Genomic DNA, 15880 nt, shown 5'->3' with positions numbered 1-15880 from the left:
TTCACCAGAAGGTGAAGGCAGAAGATATTCGAAGTTGGGAAGAGGGAATATGTGGTAACAGATTTTTCCCGGAAAAAATGATTTAGACAAGACTTCCACAACTCAATTACTTACACATTCCAACAAAAGGTGTTCAAATTCGTCAGGATCTGAGAATTCTGTTTTAAATCAGTTGAAATTTGATTCGAATCGATCAAACACACTCCAGAACGCTTTTATTGATGGCGGAATTCACCGCCCTTCGTCGCCTGAAGCCGATCTTCATCGTCGACGAAATGTCGGTAGGGTTTGAGCAAAAAGATATCATCGGCGCTCCGTTATACGGTGGCAGAAGTTGTAGGGGGTTGAGACTATCACACAAACGGAAGATCACGGCATTAACCAATTATACCCACAATCGTACCTCCAGAGATACTAAAGTCTTCGCCTCGGCGTCTGGGAGCAAGTCGAAGAGCATGAAAGGCAATGAAAAGGACGCGATTGTCGATCAGCAAGCTATTTATGATGAACTGTTGGGAGATCCTGATTATGAGAGTGATAATCTGTCTTGTTTCAGAGGTTTAGTTTTGGACATCTCGTACAGGTTTGTGCTTCTCATCTTCCTTTTTAATACAATATTAGTTTAATCTGATGTGGTGCTACTGAAATCTTATTAGTTAAGTTGTCATACATCAACATGTATCTGTGAATTCTTCCTACTTTTAGACTGTTAGTTAGCTATATTTCTGATTAGCTTCTTAATACTGTATAGTAATAACAGTGATTGGATCTGATTGTGATTGTTGTTCTAGGCCTATAAATGTTGTCTGCTGGAAACGTGCCATTTGTTTGGAGTTCATGGAAAAGGTTAGAGATTTGAAAAATGAAAACTTGTAATCATCTAATAGACTAATATTCATGAAATTTATTGATCCTGTGTATGAAATCTGTGAATGTATCATATACACAGGCTGATGTTCTTGAATATTATGATCAAACTGTGAACTCTCCTAATGGATCCTTCTATATACCTGCTGTTTTAAGGGTAATTCATTATTCATCACATACTACTATATTATCAATTCACTAATCCTTCATGAGAATCATAACACTATCTATTTGCAATTTGAATGTTCAAATTATCTCTTTTCTATCAGGTTCCACATTTGCTTCAGGTTGTTAAGAGAAGAAGATTTGTGAGTTTGCTTAGCCGAAAAAACGTATTAGCTCGTGACAATTTTACTTGCCAGTAAGTAACCTCACATTTAATTTCCAATATCTGCAAAAAAAGTAAAATAAATAAATAAATAAAATCTGAAATGTTATTTCTAATATCAACAGGTATTGTTCTTCAACCATGAACTTAACTATTGATCATGTCATACCCATGTCACGAGGTGGAGAATGGAAATGGGAAAATCTTGTAAGACAAAAGATTTTTATACACTTAACTTAATTTTTGTAACACCAATCTTGATAATTCTATCTTTGGCATCCAATTTCTGTATAATTAACTATTGTAATGAGATTTATGATTTTCTACTTGATAGGCTACTGCTTGTTTGAGTTGCAACTCAAAGAAAGGTCATAAAACACCCGAGGAAGCAAACATGAAGTTGCATAAGACCCCAAAGGTATTCTCTTCTTTCCTTAACAATTACTTGTCTAAAAAATTTTAACTTTTTTAAAACTAATTGTCATAATACATTGTGAGAGTCTTAATTCCAATGTGGATTGGATTCATTGTAGCCATCTAGCAGACTAATGTGTACCTGATTTATCTCACATTATATTTCTTGGACAGTGTGGGTCAGTTTAGAGGTTGTTGTGACCATTTTGGTTTGCTTTGGTATTTTGTAGGCACCTAAAGATTATGATATAGTTGCAATACCTTTAACAAATATGGCGATTAAGATGCTAAAAATGAGAAAGGGGACGCCCGAAGAGTGGCTTCAGTATTTGGGAGGGCCATCGCCTTGACATGATTAATTTGGTTGCAATTTATAGATGTCCATAATTAATAATTTTATTATTGTATATAGACTTTGATCTAATATAATATGTATATTCATATAGGATATGGTTCTACACTTCTAAAGACATATGTATATATTTGTAAATAAAGATAATCACAAAAAGACCAAAATATGTGGAGTTATTTAACACATTGTCCATAATTAATGGTGTTTTTTTTTTAAATTCATCAAAGTTTGAAGAAAACAAACATTTTAGGTCAAAACCTTTCTAGATTTGAAAGTATAAACCATATTAAAATAGTGAAAATGATGTTTTATAAAAAGGAAAATGGTTAGACTTTTATAAATGCATAAACATAAATAGTTATGTTAGAAACGCACCACAACCTTCAATCTGATCTTGCGGAATATACTATAGACGACCACATATTAAACATCGATTAGTTGTTTTTTTTATTATAATTTTTTACTTTATTTATTAATTATTAATTCATGTATTTTTGTTTTAATTAAACGTTATTTTAATGTAATTTTTATATTTTTAATTAGTTTTTATTCTTTTAAATTATATTATTAAAAAGGGTTTGAGAAGTTTGAGAAGAGAAAGATCACTATTTTCATATGTTTTGGAAAGTTTGGGAAGAGAATAGTAGCAAGAAATAAATGATGTTGTACGTAGGAATTGTGGGAATCTACTATTGTGTTTTCTTTTATTACAAAGGTTTGAGCGGTCTCGAATTACTTGTTTTATACATCAATGTTATTTATTTTTGATTTTATTATTATTACTATTATTATTTGTTTGAGAAGGTTTTAGTTATTAGAATTGACATTTGATATTAATTCACCTCATCCGAAAAGTGCTTCACTTTTTATTGTTAATTGTGTTTTCTAGCTTTTAAAACTTAGTTTTGATTTCCAATATCCAACCAAGTTTCTATAGAAATTATACCACTTTTAAAACTTAGTGAAAAAAAAACTGTTTATCGCTTAAATACAAACTAATTTGACTAGTTTGAACAAAATTTGGTCATAATATAGATTATTTAGGCATAAAACTTAGATATGTGTGGATGAATCCGTCATGTCCTCTCATACTTGTTTTTCTTTGTTATAATTATGATTTTATGTTGTAAACATTAACAAAATTCAAATTGTTTTTTTCCTGCTTATGAAAATGGCATGGACAATTTTTTTCCTAATAACAATCGAGAAGTTATTTGTTATTATTTTTTTTTTCAAATATGAATTTAACACCGACAGTTTTCTAACAATTACGGTGTGAGAATAGAAAATTTATTACTTTTTTTAGAAGTTTACAGTACAAGCTACACATTTTTAAAGAATACTATATGTTCATCCTTTTCATGTAGTTGAACCGGCTTTGTATATATATATATATATATATATATATATATATATATATATATATATATATATATATATATATATATATATATATACCCATTCTACAAAAATTTATTCGCTTTACTTATTTATGTTTGTATTCTCAAAGAATATGAAAATTCAATGTAGTATGTGTTCAACTGCTTTTGTCGAGCTGGAAAATAAATGACTGAAACCAACGTATATTTTTAATAATAAAATGCTGAAGAAAAAAAATAACTAACTTTTCAAGAATTGTACATGTATTAGAAATAGAGATATGGAAAAATATAAAAAAGCAAAGACAATGGCATGCGAAAGTCATCAAAAAGCAAAGACAAAATTTTCAAGAATAATAAACATTCTTCAGGAATCTTTTTTTCTTCAAAAATAATAAAGATTATTCAAGAATGTATTATATATTATAATTTTTTGTATATTCTTCGGAAATGATAAAAGATTCTAAAGAATACAATATAAAAGTTTGTGTATATTCTTTGAAATATTGTATATATTCTTGTATTATGTTATAAAAATAGTTCTTATTTCATACTATTATATATTATTCAAGGCAAAAGGTTGATGTTGGCAACCCTAACCATCCCCATCGAACCCAGCCTCCAAAGGTACTCGATAAGGGGGCATATTTTGACTCACTCAACGGATGAGAATCATGAGGATGCCGTGGATAGAACCCACGACCTATCTATTATCAAGACAAGTCTCCTCATGCCTTACCAACTGAGATACACGTCAAAGGCTTCATATATATATATATATATATATATATATATATATATATATATATATATATATATATATATATATATATATAGGGTGAGGTTCAATAGAGAACCATAAATAACCAAGGAACCAATCTTTTTTTCAATTTTTAAAACTTAATTTTTATCAAAAAAAAAAAACTAAAAATACAGAAATTCATAACTTTTTATCCTTTTTGCAATGATATCAAATTCGATAAAAAAAAATTTATTTTTTTCGTCAAATTCACAAGGTGAATCTTTGAAAATTCACAATGTGAATCTAAATTCACATTGTGAATCCGAAAAATATATTTAACATTCATAATGTTAAGTTATGAATTTAGATATTTTTTTCGATAAAGAATAAGCTCTGGAACTTGAAAAAAAAAATTTGGTTCCTTGGAGAACCAATAATTATGGTTCTCTATTGAACTTTTCCATATATATATATATATAAGCTCTGGAACTTGAAAAAAAAAATTTGGTTCCTTGGAGAACCAATAATTATGGTTCTCTATTGAACTTTTCCATATATATATATATATATATATATATATATATATATATATATATATATATATATATATATATATATATATATATAGAAAAGTTCAATAGAGAACCATAATTATTGGTTCTCCAAGGAACCAAATTTTTTTTTTCAAGTTCCAGAGCTTATTCTTTATCGATTTTATTGTAATATATTTTTCTTAAAGATTGATATGTTAATGTTTTATATATAAGGTGCATTATTTAAAGATGTTACTTCTCAAAAAATATATTCTTTAACACCGAATATATATATATATATATATATATATATATATATATATATATATATATATTGATTTTATTATAATATATTTTTCTTAAAGATTGATATGTTAATGTTTTATATATAAGGTGCATTATTTAAGGATGTTACTTCTAAAAAAATGTATTCTTTAAGACCGAATATATATATAAATATATATATATATATATATATATATATATATATATATATATATATATATAAAAAGAGAGAGAGAAAAGCCTATTTTCTATTTTTCAATTATAAAATATTATAAAAGTAAAACAAATCTAAATAAATATATTAAAAGAGTATAATCGTCGGTTTAAGTTTGTTACAAACAAATTAACGAAAAATAAAAAGAGTTTGATGGATAAAAACCATAAAAAAAATATTATTTTTTTTTGGATTAAAACCAGATAAAATAAAAAACCATTGAGATATTTTTAGTCTTCTAAAAAAAGTATCAATTTGTAAAATGATGATGTCATTTTAGAAAGAAAATAAAATCAAGTTTTTCTACATCATTTTGTCGTTGAAAGTAATTTTGCAATTTTTATCGGTAATTTTGTGTTAATAGCCATGATCAAATTGTTAAGTGGTTTCGTTTATTTTGATATATATTTTTAATATCCCAAAATCATATATAACGTTTGGATAATGTACTTCACATCTTATACAAATATTACTACAAAATTAATAATTGTGTGTTACAAGCATTTCAAAGGATACGAATCGATCCATTTTCGCTTATGATAGAACAATTTTTTTTGATTTGTTGCAACAATTAAATGAATAAGATCATATTCGATTAAAAGAGCGACACCAAATCCCATATAATTTTTTAAATTCAGTGTATAAAGTACAAGTCATTATATCCTTTTGAAGCTATTAATATCCTGGAAAATGATTTAATATGACTTGAATGTTCATTTGGTTTTCTTAATATGACTTGAATGTTCATTTGGTTTTCTTTCTTTCACCATCAAATACCAATTATTGCTGCAAATAACAGTTGAAAATGGTCTGTCCCCTGGTGCCATTCATTACCTTTTTTTATGGAGGTACACACCTCATGTGCTTGCTTTAAATTTGGTCTATTTTTATTTATAACCAAACTTTATTTGGTATAGATGTTGTTTTTACTTGTATTGGAATCAATATTTTTCATCTCATGATAAAAACATTGTAGAAGATACATAAGGATATATAACACTTATTTTAATTTTCTTGAACTACAAAAATAATTTTATGATATTGAGATTCATATCTAATGGACTTACTTGGTAGATCTGTTTAGAACCTACGGGCTAAGATCTTATCATCACAAAATAATCTTGATCACAACAAGATTGGTTTATAGGTAAACTCAGACTCAGTAAATAGTTATAAGATCGTTATTATGGTCGTATAAGATCATGAGATCGTCACTCGTCAATAGGATTATTCGGGACTTTCTATCTTAAAATTATACTTCATGTTAACCTAAAAAGTTAAGCATGTAATTTCAATTTTCATTTCATTAGTATTCATTTGCACAATGTTTTTTAAGATTGTTGACGACAGTTTTCTATATTATGAAATGTGTTATGTGTCAGTATTTTGCTTTGGTTACATAGGTGTAGGAAGAGATTAATGAGAACAAGTTGATTTTAATTTATAACTTGATAATGGTATTAGTTAGTGCATCATTAATCTTGTTAGATATTATAGTTGGATATATAGTTTTTATTTTAGGATTAATTACATATTGGAATTTTTTAAGATTACACTTCTATTTTATTTGTTTTCCAAAAAAAAAACATTTATATATTTCTATTTTTTTTATTCCGACTTTTTTAGCAGTTTACCTAAGGGTGTCGTTTATCATTGTATATCTAATGATTTTTTATACAACCGTTTTAATCCAATTATTCATTAAATGTTAGATATCCAACTTATCAAACCCAATTCGTTACGAGCAAAGCAACCGAACCAATCCAATTAATCGTTTTTTATACATTGGATATCCAACATATCTAATTGTATCTATCCAACTGGGTTAAATCTAAATTTCATCCGATTTATAAATAATTAAAAAATATATATATTAATAATTTTTATTAAGTGATAAAAGTTACATTTTTTGCAAAAAAAAATAAAGTCAAAGATACGTGAAAACAGACTAAAGAAAAGACTACGTACATCGTTGGTGTTTTACTTGGGACTAAACTTTAATTTCATTTTGCTTTGGAAAATGCCTCGTTAAATAGTAAATTAGTTTTCAAATGATATAACATTGTTGTCAAAGAGTCTCACTATGATTTTTAGACATGATTGTTCCTATGGTTTACGGACTTAGGCCTAGGGACGTTCCCAACATTTGTTTTCTCCTTTATGTTCGACATTCTTTACACCAAACGGAGTGGACTCGCTACATCCACTCGCTAAGCTCGCTATGGGCTCTGGAACACCGCCCCCTAGCGCTCGCTAGGGGGGTCGCCAAGAGAGAAACGCTATGGAAGTAGCGAGATGAGAGATAGTGTGTAGATGTGTTGTGATTGGTTGAAACCAAAGAAGCCGGAATTCATATGAACATAAATCGCTATACTTGCCATGACCCTTGTTCCAGTTCGTATTGGGGTACGATTTCATTCCAAACGCATGTCAATAGATTGAGCGATTTCAAAATTAAACCGACCTTACCCTAATTCGCGTTTCTTGAACATCGGAACGGCGATGTAGATCGTCGATTGAAGTTTGGGAACGCCGATTGAAGCCTGAAAACGCCGACGAGCAACGTTGACCCAGAATTTGGTAAGTATCTGGTAACAAAATCTCCCAATTTCTAGCAATATCTTTTTTGATTGCGTATACCTTTTAAATAAAGGGATAGCGATTCACTTGAGAAACCATGTACACGATTTCAATTGATTAATTTAAGCCACTTTTTTGATATTCAGTCGGCATATTTAGTAAACCAAAAAAAAATGATTTTATAGAATCAAACGGTTGAATTATAAGAAAAAAATATGATTTTAACATGGTCATTGTAACCACAGGAACACTAGATCACTGCAAATTTCTGCACTTAAAAACATCACATTTTCCCTTAAAACTGCATTTTTATGCACTAGAAAACTGCACTTTTGTGCATATAAAAACCACAGAAAACTATACTTTCATGCATTTAAAAAACAGCACATTTTAATTCCTCAATTTACGTCAACTTATTCGCCAAAACTTGCTCTTACTAGGTTCTCTCATCAAGATGGTGTATTTCTCCACCGAAAGAGAACAACCTGTAGGGTTAATTCAGAAACAGAGACAATTTTGGTCCCAGGGGTATTTTGGGAAAACTTTCCTAATTTAAGGTTTTGAGTTGGTTTAGGATTCTAATTAGTTTAGTATAAATAGGGTATGGTTGTGTGACATTTTTAATTAAGTTTTAACAGTCTTTGTTGAATAAGATAGTTGGAGCCAAAGTAGTTTTCCCATATTTCTTCTGCACAACTAACCTTTATCTCATAAAGGAATCAAGTGAATTGATCCCTGTTAAAATATAATTTATATTATATTATATGTTTGTGGTTTAAAAAGATAAAAATTTGTTTAATATTCATACATAAAAAATGTTTGTTTATTAAAATAAAGTAATTTAATTAAATTAGAAAAAAAATGAAATGTTAGGAATGTTACCACTCCTTACCAAATGCTAACCTTAGGTGTTAAATGGAAAAAAATGAGATGGCAACCAAAAAGCTGATGTGGCAAGGTGCTAAGAGTGTTATCATTCCCTTTAGCCTTATAACAACAATGAAGGAAACATCTGTACATCAAAGTGAACCATAAGAGCACCCACACAAGTGCAAGGGTAAGATTTTGCATAAAAAAATGCCAACTTACCATCATTTATCAATTTTTAGAAAGAGAAATTAATAAGCCATCTAATATAAGGATATATATTTTTTGAAACAAATGTATTAAAACGAAACCCTAGCAAAAGGAAAAAAATAACATTACAAATTATTTACAGTGGCGGACCTTAGTAGTGACCGGGGGGTCCCGGGCCACTGCTCCGATTCCGGCACGTAGTGTAAAAAAAAATTTATGTTTTTTTGTGTTTTTTCTATTAGGTGCACCGGCTTAAAATACGATTACCACTACTAATTTGGATTTTTTCGGAAAAAAAATTTTAGTGCCACTCCTACTAAAACCTTCTACGTCCGCTATTGATTATTTAACGGGTACTGCATCCAGTCAGCCCATTTAAATATTGTTTAACATAAGGACATTTGATGTTGAATATAATTTTTTGATTACAATATTTGATATAATTAAAGTTTTCAAGTCTTGTAAACTGTAAAAGACAAAATCCATATGGTATTGATTATTGTTATGTGGCATTGCAGATTCGTCTTACAAGAGCGCCTTGATTATTGTGATGTGGCATTGCAAATTAGTTTTGCAAGAGGAGCTCTTAAAGGTCTAAGAGACATCCATTCCAACGATTAGAACGAGACTATTTTGACACCAATGATAAACCATTTGAAATTGTTTTGCTTTATGACGAGACTCTTTTGGCATCCATTCAAAATATCTTGCATATTTAAGCAACAAATTGTTTTGCTATATAAAATAGTCTTAAATAAGATAGTACCAAAGATTGATATGATAATTAATTATTTTATATAATAATTAATTATTTTATTAGTTGAGTGTATTGTGTTATTTGTAAAATCAATAAATGGCAATATCAGTTCATAATTTGTCAAGAGAATCCTAAACCTAAAGGGTTGTGCTATAAGTACCATTTTAACCAAATTTATCCCTTAAACTCAATCTAATCAATTTTTTGATATTTGATTTGACATAGACTATATATAAAATAACAATAATAATAATAGAGATATATACAGTAAAGTCTCAATATTTTCATCGATTTGACAAGAAAGTCCTAAACTTTATTTTTTTGACAGTAAAGTCCAAATTACCGGCAGTTTTTGACACTTTTACCCTTTTTTCCCGGTTAGTCGGTAATTAGGACTTTTTTGTCAAAAAAAATAAAGTTTAGGAATTTCTTGTCAAATCATCAATTAGACTTTACTGTCAAAAAAATAAAGTTTAGGACTTTCTTGTCAAATCGTAAAAAATATTGGGACTTTAGTGTATATATAATTTTTTTTGGTTAGAAATTTAATGGTATGATACTCTTTAAACATAAGAGTTATTGAAACATTCTCTAATCAGCTAGATCCTATTGAAATCCTTAACGTTTGCTTCTTGTTAAATCGTTTTTTAATCTCAACAAACCGACATTGAAAAAAATTGAGATAATCAAGAAAGAAAGAAAGAAAGAACCAGGGTTGTGTTGCTTTTTGCAGTCCCAAAAAAACGATTTAACAATAAACAAATGTTAAGGATTTCAATAGGATCTAGCTGACTAGAGAAGGTTTTAATAACTCTTATGCTTAAAGAGTATCATACCATTAAATTTCTAACAAAAAAAAAAGGATATATTGTAACGCCCGCAGATCCGGGCTAGTCAATTTAGAGACGATGAGCATCAAAAATGAGTTTTCGATGGAAGATTATTTAGAAGGATTAATCTTAACCAAGTTGTAGTATATGTTACAAGGGTTCCGTACATATAAAGAACGCCGAAATCCGAGTTTTAACGAAGAAGTTATGACCCGTCGAAGTTTTACGGCAAAACCGGCACGACACCGGGAGACGTAAATAGTGAATTTTTGATAAAGGACTTTTTAGCCATAGAAATCTAAACAAAAGTTGTAGTATACGTTAAACCGAGAGCGTGCATAAAAAGAACGCCCAAATCTGACTTCGTATGAGGAAGTTATGAATTTTCTAAGATTTGGCATAGCAGTGCACGACCCGAAACTTGAATTTTAGATCGAGCGGTTTTTGGCCTACGCGACCTAAATGAGAATTGAAGATCTCATTAATAGGAACTCAACGGTAAAAAGACAGACGAAAACGGAGTCTGTATGTAGAAGTTATGAATTTTACGCGGACATTTAACAGTATAATTTCCTCGTACTATTAAATTTAAGATCGGCCGAGAATTAGCCGACGGAGTCAAAATGAAAGTTGTAGATCTTATTTTTACCTACGCGTGGATATAAAGAACGTCGAAAACGGAGCTCGTATGCGAAAGTTACGGGGTTTAGAAGTCGGCAGGGTGCTGCTGCAAAAGGGGTGACGTGACACAATCTTGGCCATTGCTTTCTCCCCAAGTCTTGCCACTAGATGGTGACATGTGGCACTAATTTCAGCCATATTTCACCCTATAAATACAACCCCTTCCACCCTCATTTCTTCACACATCCACCCTTCTCTCTCTACTCTCTCTCTAAACCTCCCAAAACTCCCCTAGCGCTAGAAGAAAGCCCCGGAGCGCTCAACGGCTTCGAGAAGAAGAGCTTTCGGCTCGGAAGTTCTGCCCCTGCAGAGCGCGGCTTCTAGCCAAACCCCCTCGTAGGTAAGATACGTCTACCTAATTTTTAATATAGCTTTTATTTAAATATAGTAACACTATTAGGACCTTATAATAATTATTTGAGCTATTATTATGGGTTATATAAGTATCGTTATAATATCTTTTTAACTACTCGCGGTACGGGGAATCTGGTTTAAAGGGCCGCATAGGGTTGTTGGATTTCAGAAGTGCAATATGCCAAAATGGTCCTGCCCTCCGGTGTTTTATGTCTGGCCCCTGTCTGTACATAGTAGGTGAAGAGTATTGTTTAACGCTTATATAATAGTAATAATAGCTCGCCTATTAATTAGTCTCGTTGAACATTAGACTAAACTCTAGTGGAAATGATACCAGGTTTTGTCAACGGAAATTTGTTTTAAAGTAAACGAAGTGTTGTCCGAGTACCGAGTCACCACCTTTGCAGGTGAGTGCATAGTCCCTTTCATGAACATGATTTTAATACAAGTATTGATTGAAGTATTAATTATATATTTATGTGCGAGTTAATTGATGTTGCCTGAAATACATGTTAAAGAACATACCTGATTATATATGATGATTTAGGATAAAGAGTAAACCTAAATTAATTATGAGGAATATTAGGTAGTATTTTCTTACGAGTACGAGTGAGTTATACTCAGATAATAGAACTTTAGTATATGTCATTGATCCGAGAGCATGGATTAGACATAGTCATTGTCCCTAGTCCGAGAGTATGGATTGGACATAGTCAACTGTCATTAATCCGGGAGTATGGATTAAGACATAGTCAGTTGTCCTTAGTCCGGGAGTATGGATTAAGACATAGTCGGTCGTCCTCAATCCGGAAGTATGGATAGGACATAGTCATTTCGTCGTTAATCCGGGAGAATGGATTTACACGTAGACACTTGTCCCTAATCCGAGAGTATGGAATGGACACAATTATTGATCCGAGAGTATGGGTTAAGTAACAGGTAAAATTTAAGGTTCGAGAGTATGGATAGTCTCGTTGTAAGGATTAACGGGGTGGGGTAAGAGTTGCTTATATATATATATATATATATATATATATATATATATATATATATATATATATGGTGAAATTGTATATTTTGTGAGTTCTAAATTATATATATGATATAACATTGTAGGATTGAAATCCCTGTGTACTCACCAGGTTTCCCAACCTGACCCACTCAGACTTATTTGTATCACAGGTGTCGATACGAAGTTACATTACACTGAGAGATTAAAGAGATATAGATAACTAGTGTAAATGAATGTAAGTTCTGTTTATGCTTATGTTTCTGTATTGACGATGACATCCCAAATGTTTTAAAATGAATAAAAATACATTTCTTCGGAAATGTTTTGATAACGTATTTATCATGTTTTACTGGGAACAAATTCCGCAACATTTTTATTAAAAGAGGTACTCTGATTTTTATAAAGCATAAACAAAATCGGTCTTTTCTGGCCGTGAAAATGAGGATGTCACATATATACACTAAACTCGTAGGGGTGAGCAAAAACCAAACCGATTAAAAAAAACCGATGAAACCGCAATAAACCGCAACCGACAAACCGAAACCGATGCAAAAACCAATGGTACGGATTTCGTTTATGCAAAAACCGAAGGTCAACGGTGCGGTGCGGTTTTTATCCAAAAACCGATCCACCAAAACCGAACCGCACCGTAGGTGTGTGTGTGTGTGTATATATATATATATATATATATATATATATATATAAACTAATTGTTGACTTCCATTATTTGAGTTTTACGAATTGACGTTGGGTAAATTTAATCCAATCCCACCGTTTTTTTTTAACCTTCCCTCCTACCCTTTTTTTTACCTTCCCTCCTACCTTTTGGCTTTTGTTACACACGAAATTATAATATAGTTTATGAGCGTCTTGTCTTGCGAGTTACGACATCACTCCCAGCGACCATTCTCCATCACAGTCTACAGGTTTAAAACCGAAACCGCACCGATACAAACCGAAACCGTATTTAAAAACCGCAAAACCGAACCATTAAAAAACCGCACCATGCGGTTTGCGGTTCGGTTTTCCCTTAAAACCGCACCAAACCAGCACCATGCTCACCCCTACACTAAAGTCCTAATACTTTCAACGATTTGACAAGAAAGTCTTAAAATTTATTTTTTTGACAATAAAGTCGTAACTGACGATTTGAAAAGAAAGTCATAAACTTTATTTTTTTGACAAAAAAGTCCTAACTACCGGCTAACCGGGAAAAAATGGTAAAAGTGTCAAAAAAATGCCGGTAATTTGGACTTTACTGTCAAAAAAATAAAATTTAAGACTTTCTTGTCAAATCGATGAAAATATTGGGATTTTAGTGTATATATCCCATAATAATAAGATTAAAATATAAAATAAAAAAGAATTAAAAACCGATTTTATATAGTCGTTCGAATTTATCATGTCATCCGATTTATAAAATGTTTCGATTTATAATAATAATATTAAAATATAAAATAAAAAATAATTAAAACCCGATTTTTTATAGTCGTTCTTGTTCGAAATTTATAATAATATTAATATTAATATTAATATTAATATTAGAATAATAATAATAATATAAATTAAAAATGAATTAAAAACAATAAAAAAACAAAAAAAAAAAATAAATCAAAGGGTGGAATTACTTATAAAAAACCCGTAATTATATTATACTGACATTCGTCTATACATTGAGAGAGACATTATGTGGGGTTTCTAGTTGATTGATGAAATTTGAATTTGCTTTACATTTTATCTGCCGACACAAAAAAGAAAAAGAAAGATAAAAGGTTTTACTTTGCAGCAATTTCCCCCCATAAATAACAACATTCTTGCTCCATTTTTTGCTATTATTATTCTCACTCTCACTCGACCTCTCTGTTTTCAAAAGCTTTTAACTTCTTATGGATATCTGCCAGAATATCCCCGTTTCCGGTGGACTTCCGACCAACTATCCGCCTGAGCAACACCTTATTTGCAGCCTTGACGATCTTCTTTCCGGTCATTCCATGGTACATTTCATCTCTCTCTTTCTCATGTGATTCATTCACTTGTACCTTTGAGTACAACCTCTATATGCCCAAATCCATTACAACTATTTACAACCATGCAACTAATGTTGTACCTTTTTGAATCCAGGAAGAAGATGATGTTAACATGGAATGGCTGTCGATTTTTGTGGAGGATTGTTTATCTAGCAGTGGGAGTTGTATGCCACCAGCAGCAAAACCCCAGAGTACAACTTCCACTGCAGAAGGTACAAACACATCAGCAGAACCTCAACCTAAGGTGAACGAAACTTATTCCATTTCCACGCATAAAATAGTTGTACCTTGCAAGGCAAGAAGCAAGAGGAAGAGAAGCCAAACATGCTGGTCTCAGCAGTACCTTAACTCCCTTCAACAGCCTTGTTGGTTAGCTGAGAGTGAGCTGATGATTTTCCCTAAGAAATGTACAAGTCCTAACAGCAGAGGTTCCGGGCAGGAGGAAGGGAGCAGCGGGCAGGGGCAAGGAAGGAAATGCACACATTGTCTCTCACAAAGAACCCCGCAATGGAGGGCAGGACCACTTGGACCAAAAACACTGTGTAATGCATGTGGGGTGAGGTACAAGTCGGGCAGGTTGCTGCCCGAATATAGGCCAGCCAAGAGTCCTACTTTTGTGAGCGATAAACATTCTAATTCTCATAGGAAAGTGTTGGAAATGAGAATGTCTTTTTTGCCCTCCCCCGCTACCAATTCATCTTCTTCTTCCTAGTGAGAGTGAGGGCTTAGTTGTAATTTTCCATCTTAACCCATCATGTAGAAATCAATGAAGATGGATAATTTTGCTAAAACTTAAATTTTAATTAATTAAGTAGTTACTAGTTAGTAATAATATACAAATGACCGAATTTGGTTTGATAATGATAGTTTTCTTTTATTTTGAGGGTTTATTTGCTAACAGGTCAATTTTCGGAATGGAATAAAACCATGAACTTGAATTCTCTCTATTTAAGTATTTATTATAACGAATGGGTGAATGACTTATTTATATAATCAAATGGGCTTATAGCGTACTAGTATAGGAGTTGAAAGAAACTTGTTTATGGTTAAAACTTGTGTGGCTAAAAGTTGTTTCTCGGTTAAAAATTGAGGGTGACTGTATAGATTTATGAATAGAATAATAAGTTTGTATAGATTTATGAATACAATAATAAGTTTGAAAATGTATAGATTTAAAAATAAACTAGTAAATACGTACTTTACCGTTTAAAAAAAAAAAATTATTTATTTAAGACATGCCTTGAGGGAGTTTAAATAAACAATGATTTATTTGATTTCAATGGATTATTTATAGGAGGTTGGTGATTTTCTTATTTAATGAATATGACAATTTGGTTGCATAGAAAATATCAATATTTTGTAAATTACAGTTGCATAGAAAAAAATCATAATTTTGTAAAATAATGAAAGTGACCATTGAGATTGTGATCATTCCTATCTAAAAAGGA

General features: G+C 30.9%; 2 protein-coding genes and 1 long non-coding RNA gene across 6 annotated transcripts; all 3 read left to right on the top strand.

The window, feature by feature from the left end:
• LOC145119275 (HNH endonuclease) lies at positions 1 to 2142 on the top strand. The gene is made up of 7 exons (XM_079054903.1): positions 1 to 583; positions 792 to 846; positions 950 to 1024; positions 1137 to 1228; positions 1321 to 1402; positions 1530 to 1613; positions 1840 to 2142. Exons 1-7 carry the CDS (start codon positions 222 to 224, stop codon positions 1957 to 1959), a joined length of 870 nt encoding a protein of 289 aa, XP_078911029.1. The 5' UTR covers positions 1 to 221; the 3' UTR covers positions 1960 to 2142.
• Positions 2143 to 7174: 5032 nt separating this feature from the next.
• LOC145119278 (uncharacterized) lies at positions 7175 to 9644 on the top strand. Of its 4 annotated transcripts, XR_013713764.1 has the most exons (4): positions 7175 to 7694; positions 8135 to 8751; positions 9014 to 9124; positions 9290 to 9644. It is a non-coding gene; the product is annotated as an uncharacterized LOC145119278 (long non-coding RNA). The 4 variants fall into 4 exon arrangements; XR_013713763.1 differs by lacking the exon at positions 9014 to 9124 and having other exon boundaries at positions 7176 to 7694; XR_013713766.1 differs by lacking the exon at positions 9014 to 9124 and having other exon boundaries at positions 7181 to 7694; positions 8135 to 8222.
• A 4573-nt stretch (positions 9645 to 14217) lies between these two features.
• LOC145119277 (GATA transcription factor 9-like) lies at positions 14218 to 15315 on the top strand. The gene is made up of 2 exons (XM_079054905.1): positions 14218 to 14399; positions 14527 to 15315. Exons 1-2 carry the CDS (start codon positions 14292 to 14294, stop codon positions 15142 to 15144), a joined length of 726 nt encoding a protein of 241 aa, XP_078911031.1. The 5' UTR covers positions 14218 to 14291; the 3' UTR covers positions 15145 to 15315.
• Positions 15316 to 15880: the final 565 nt, after the last annotated feature.

This window comes from Lactuca virosa, chromosome 6 (assembly GCF_052849685.1).
Source record: "Lactuca virosa cultivar CGN04683 chromosome 6, Lactuca_virosa_CGN04683_v6, whole genome shotgun sequence".
NCBI classification, from domain to species: domain Eukaryota; kingdom Viridiplantae; phylum Streptophyta; class Magnoliopsida; order Asterales; family Asteraceae; genus Lactuca; species Lactuca virosa.
Note: the sequence above shows the minus strand (reverse complement) of the source record. Positions and strands in the feature narration are given on the sequence as shown.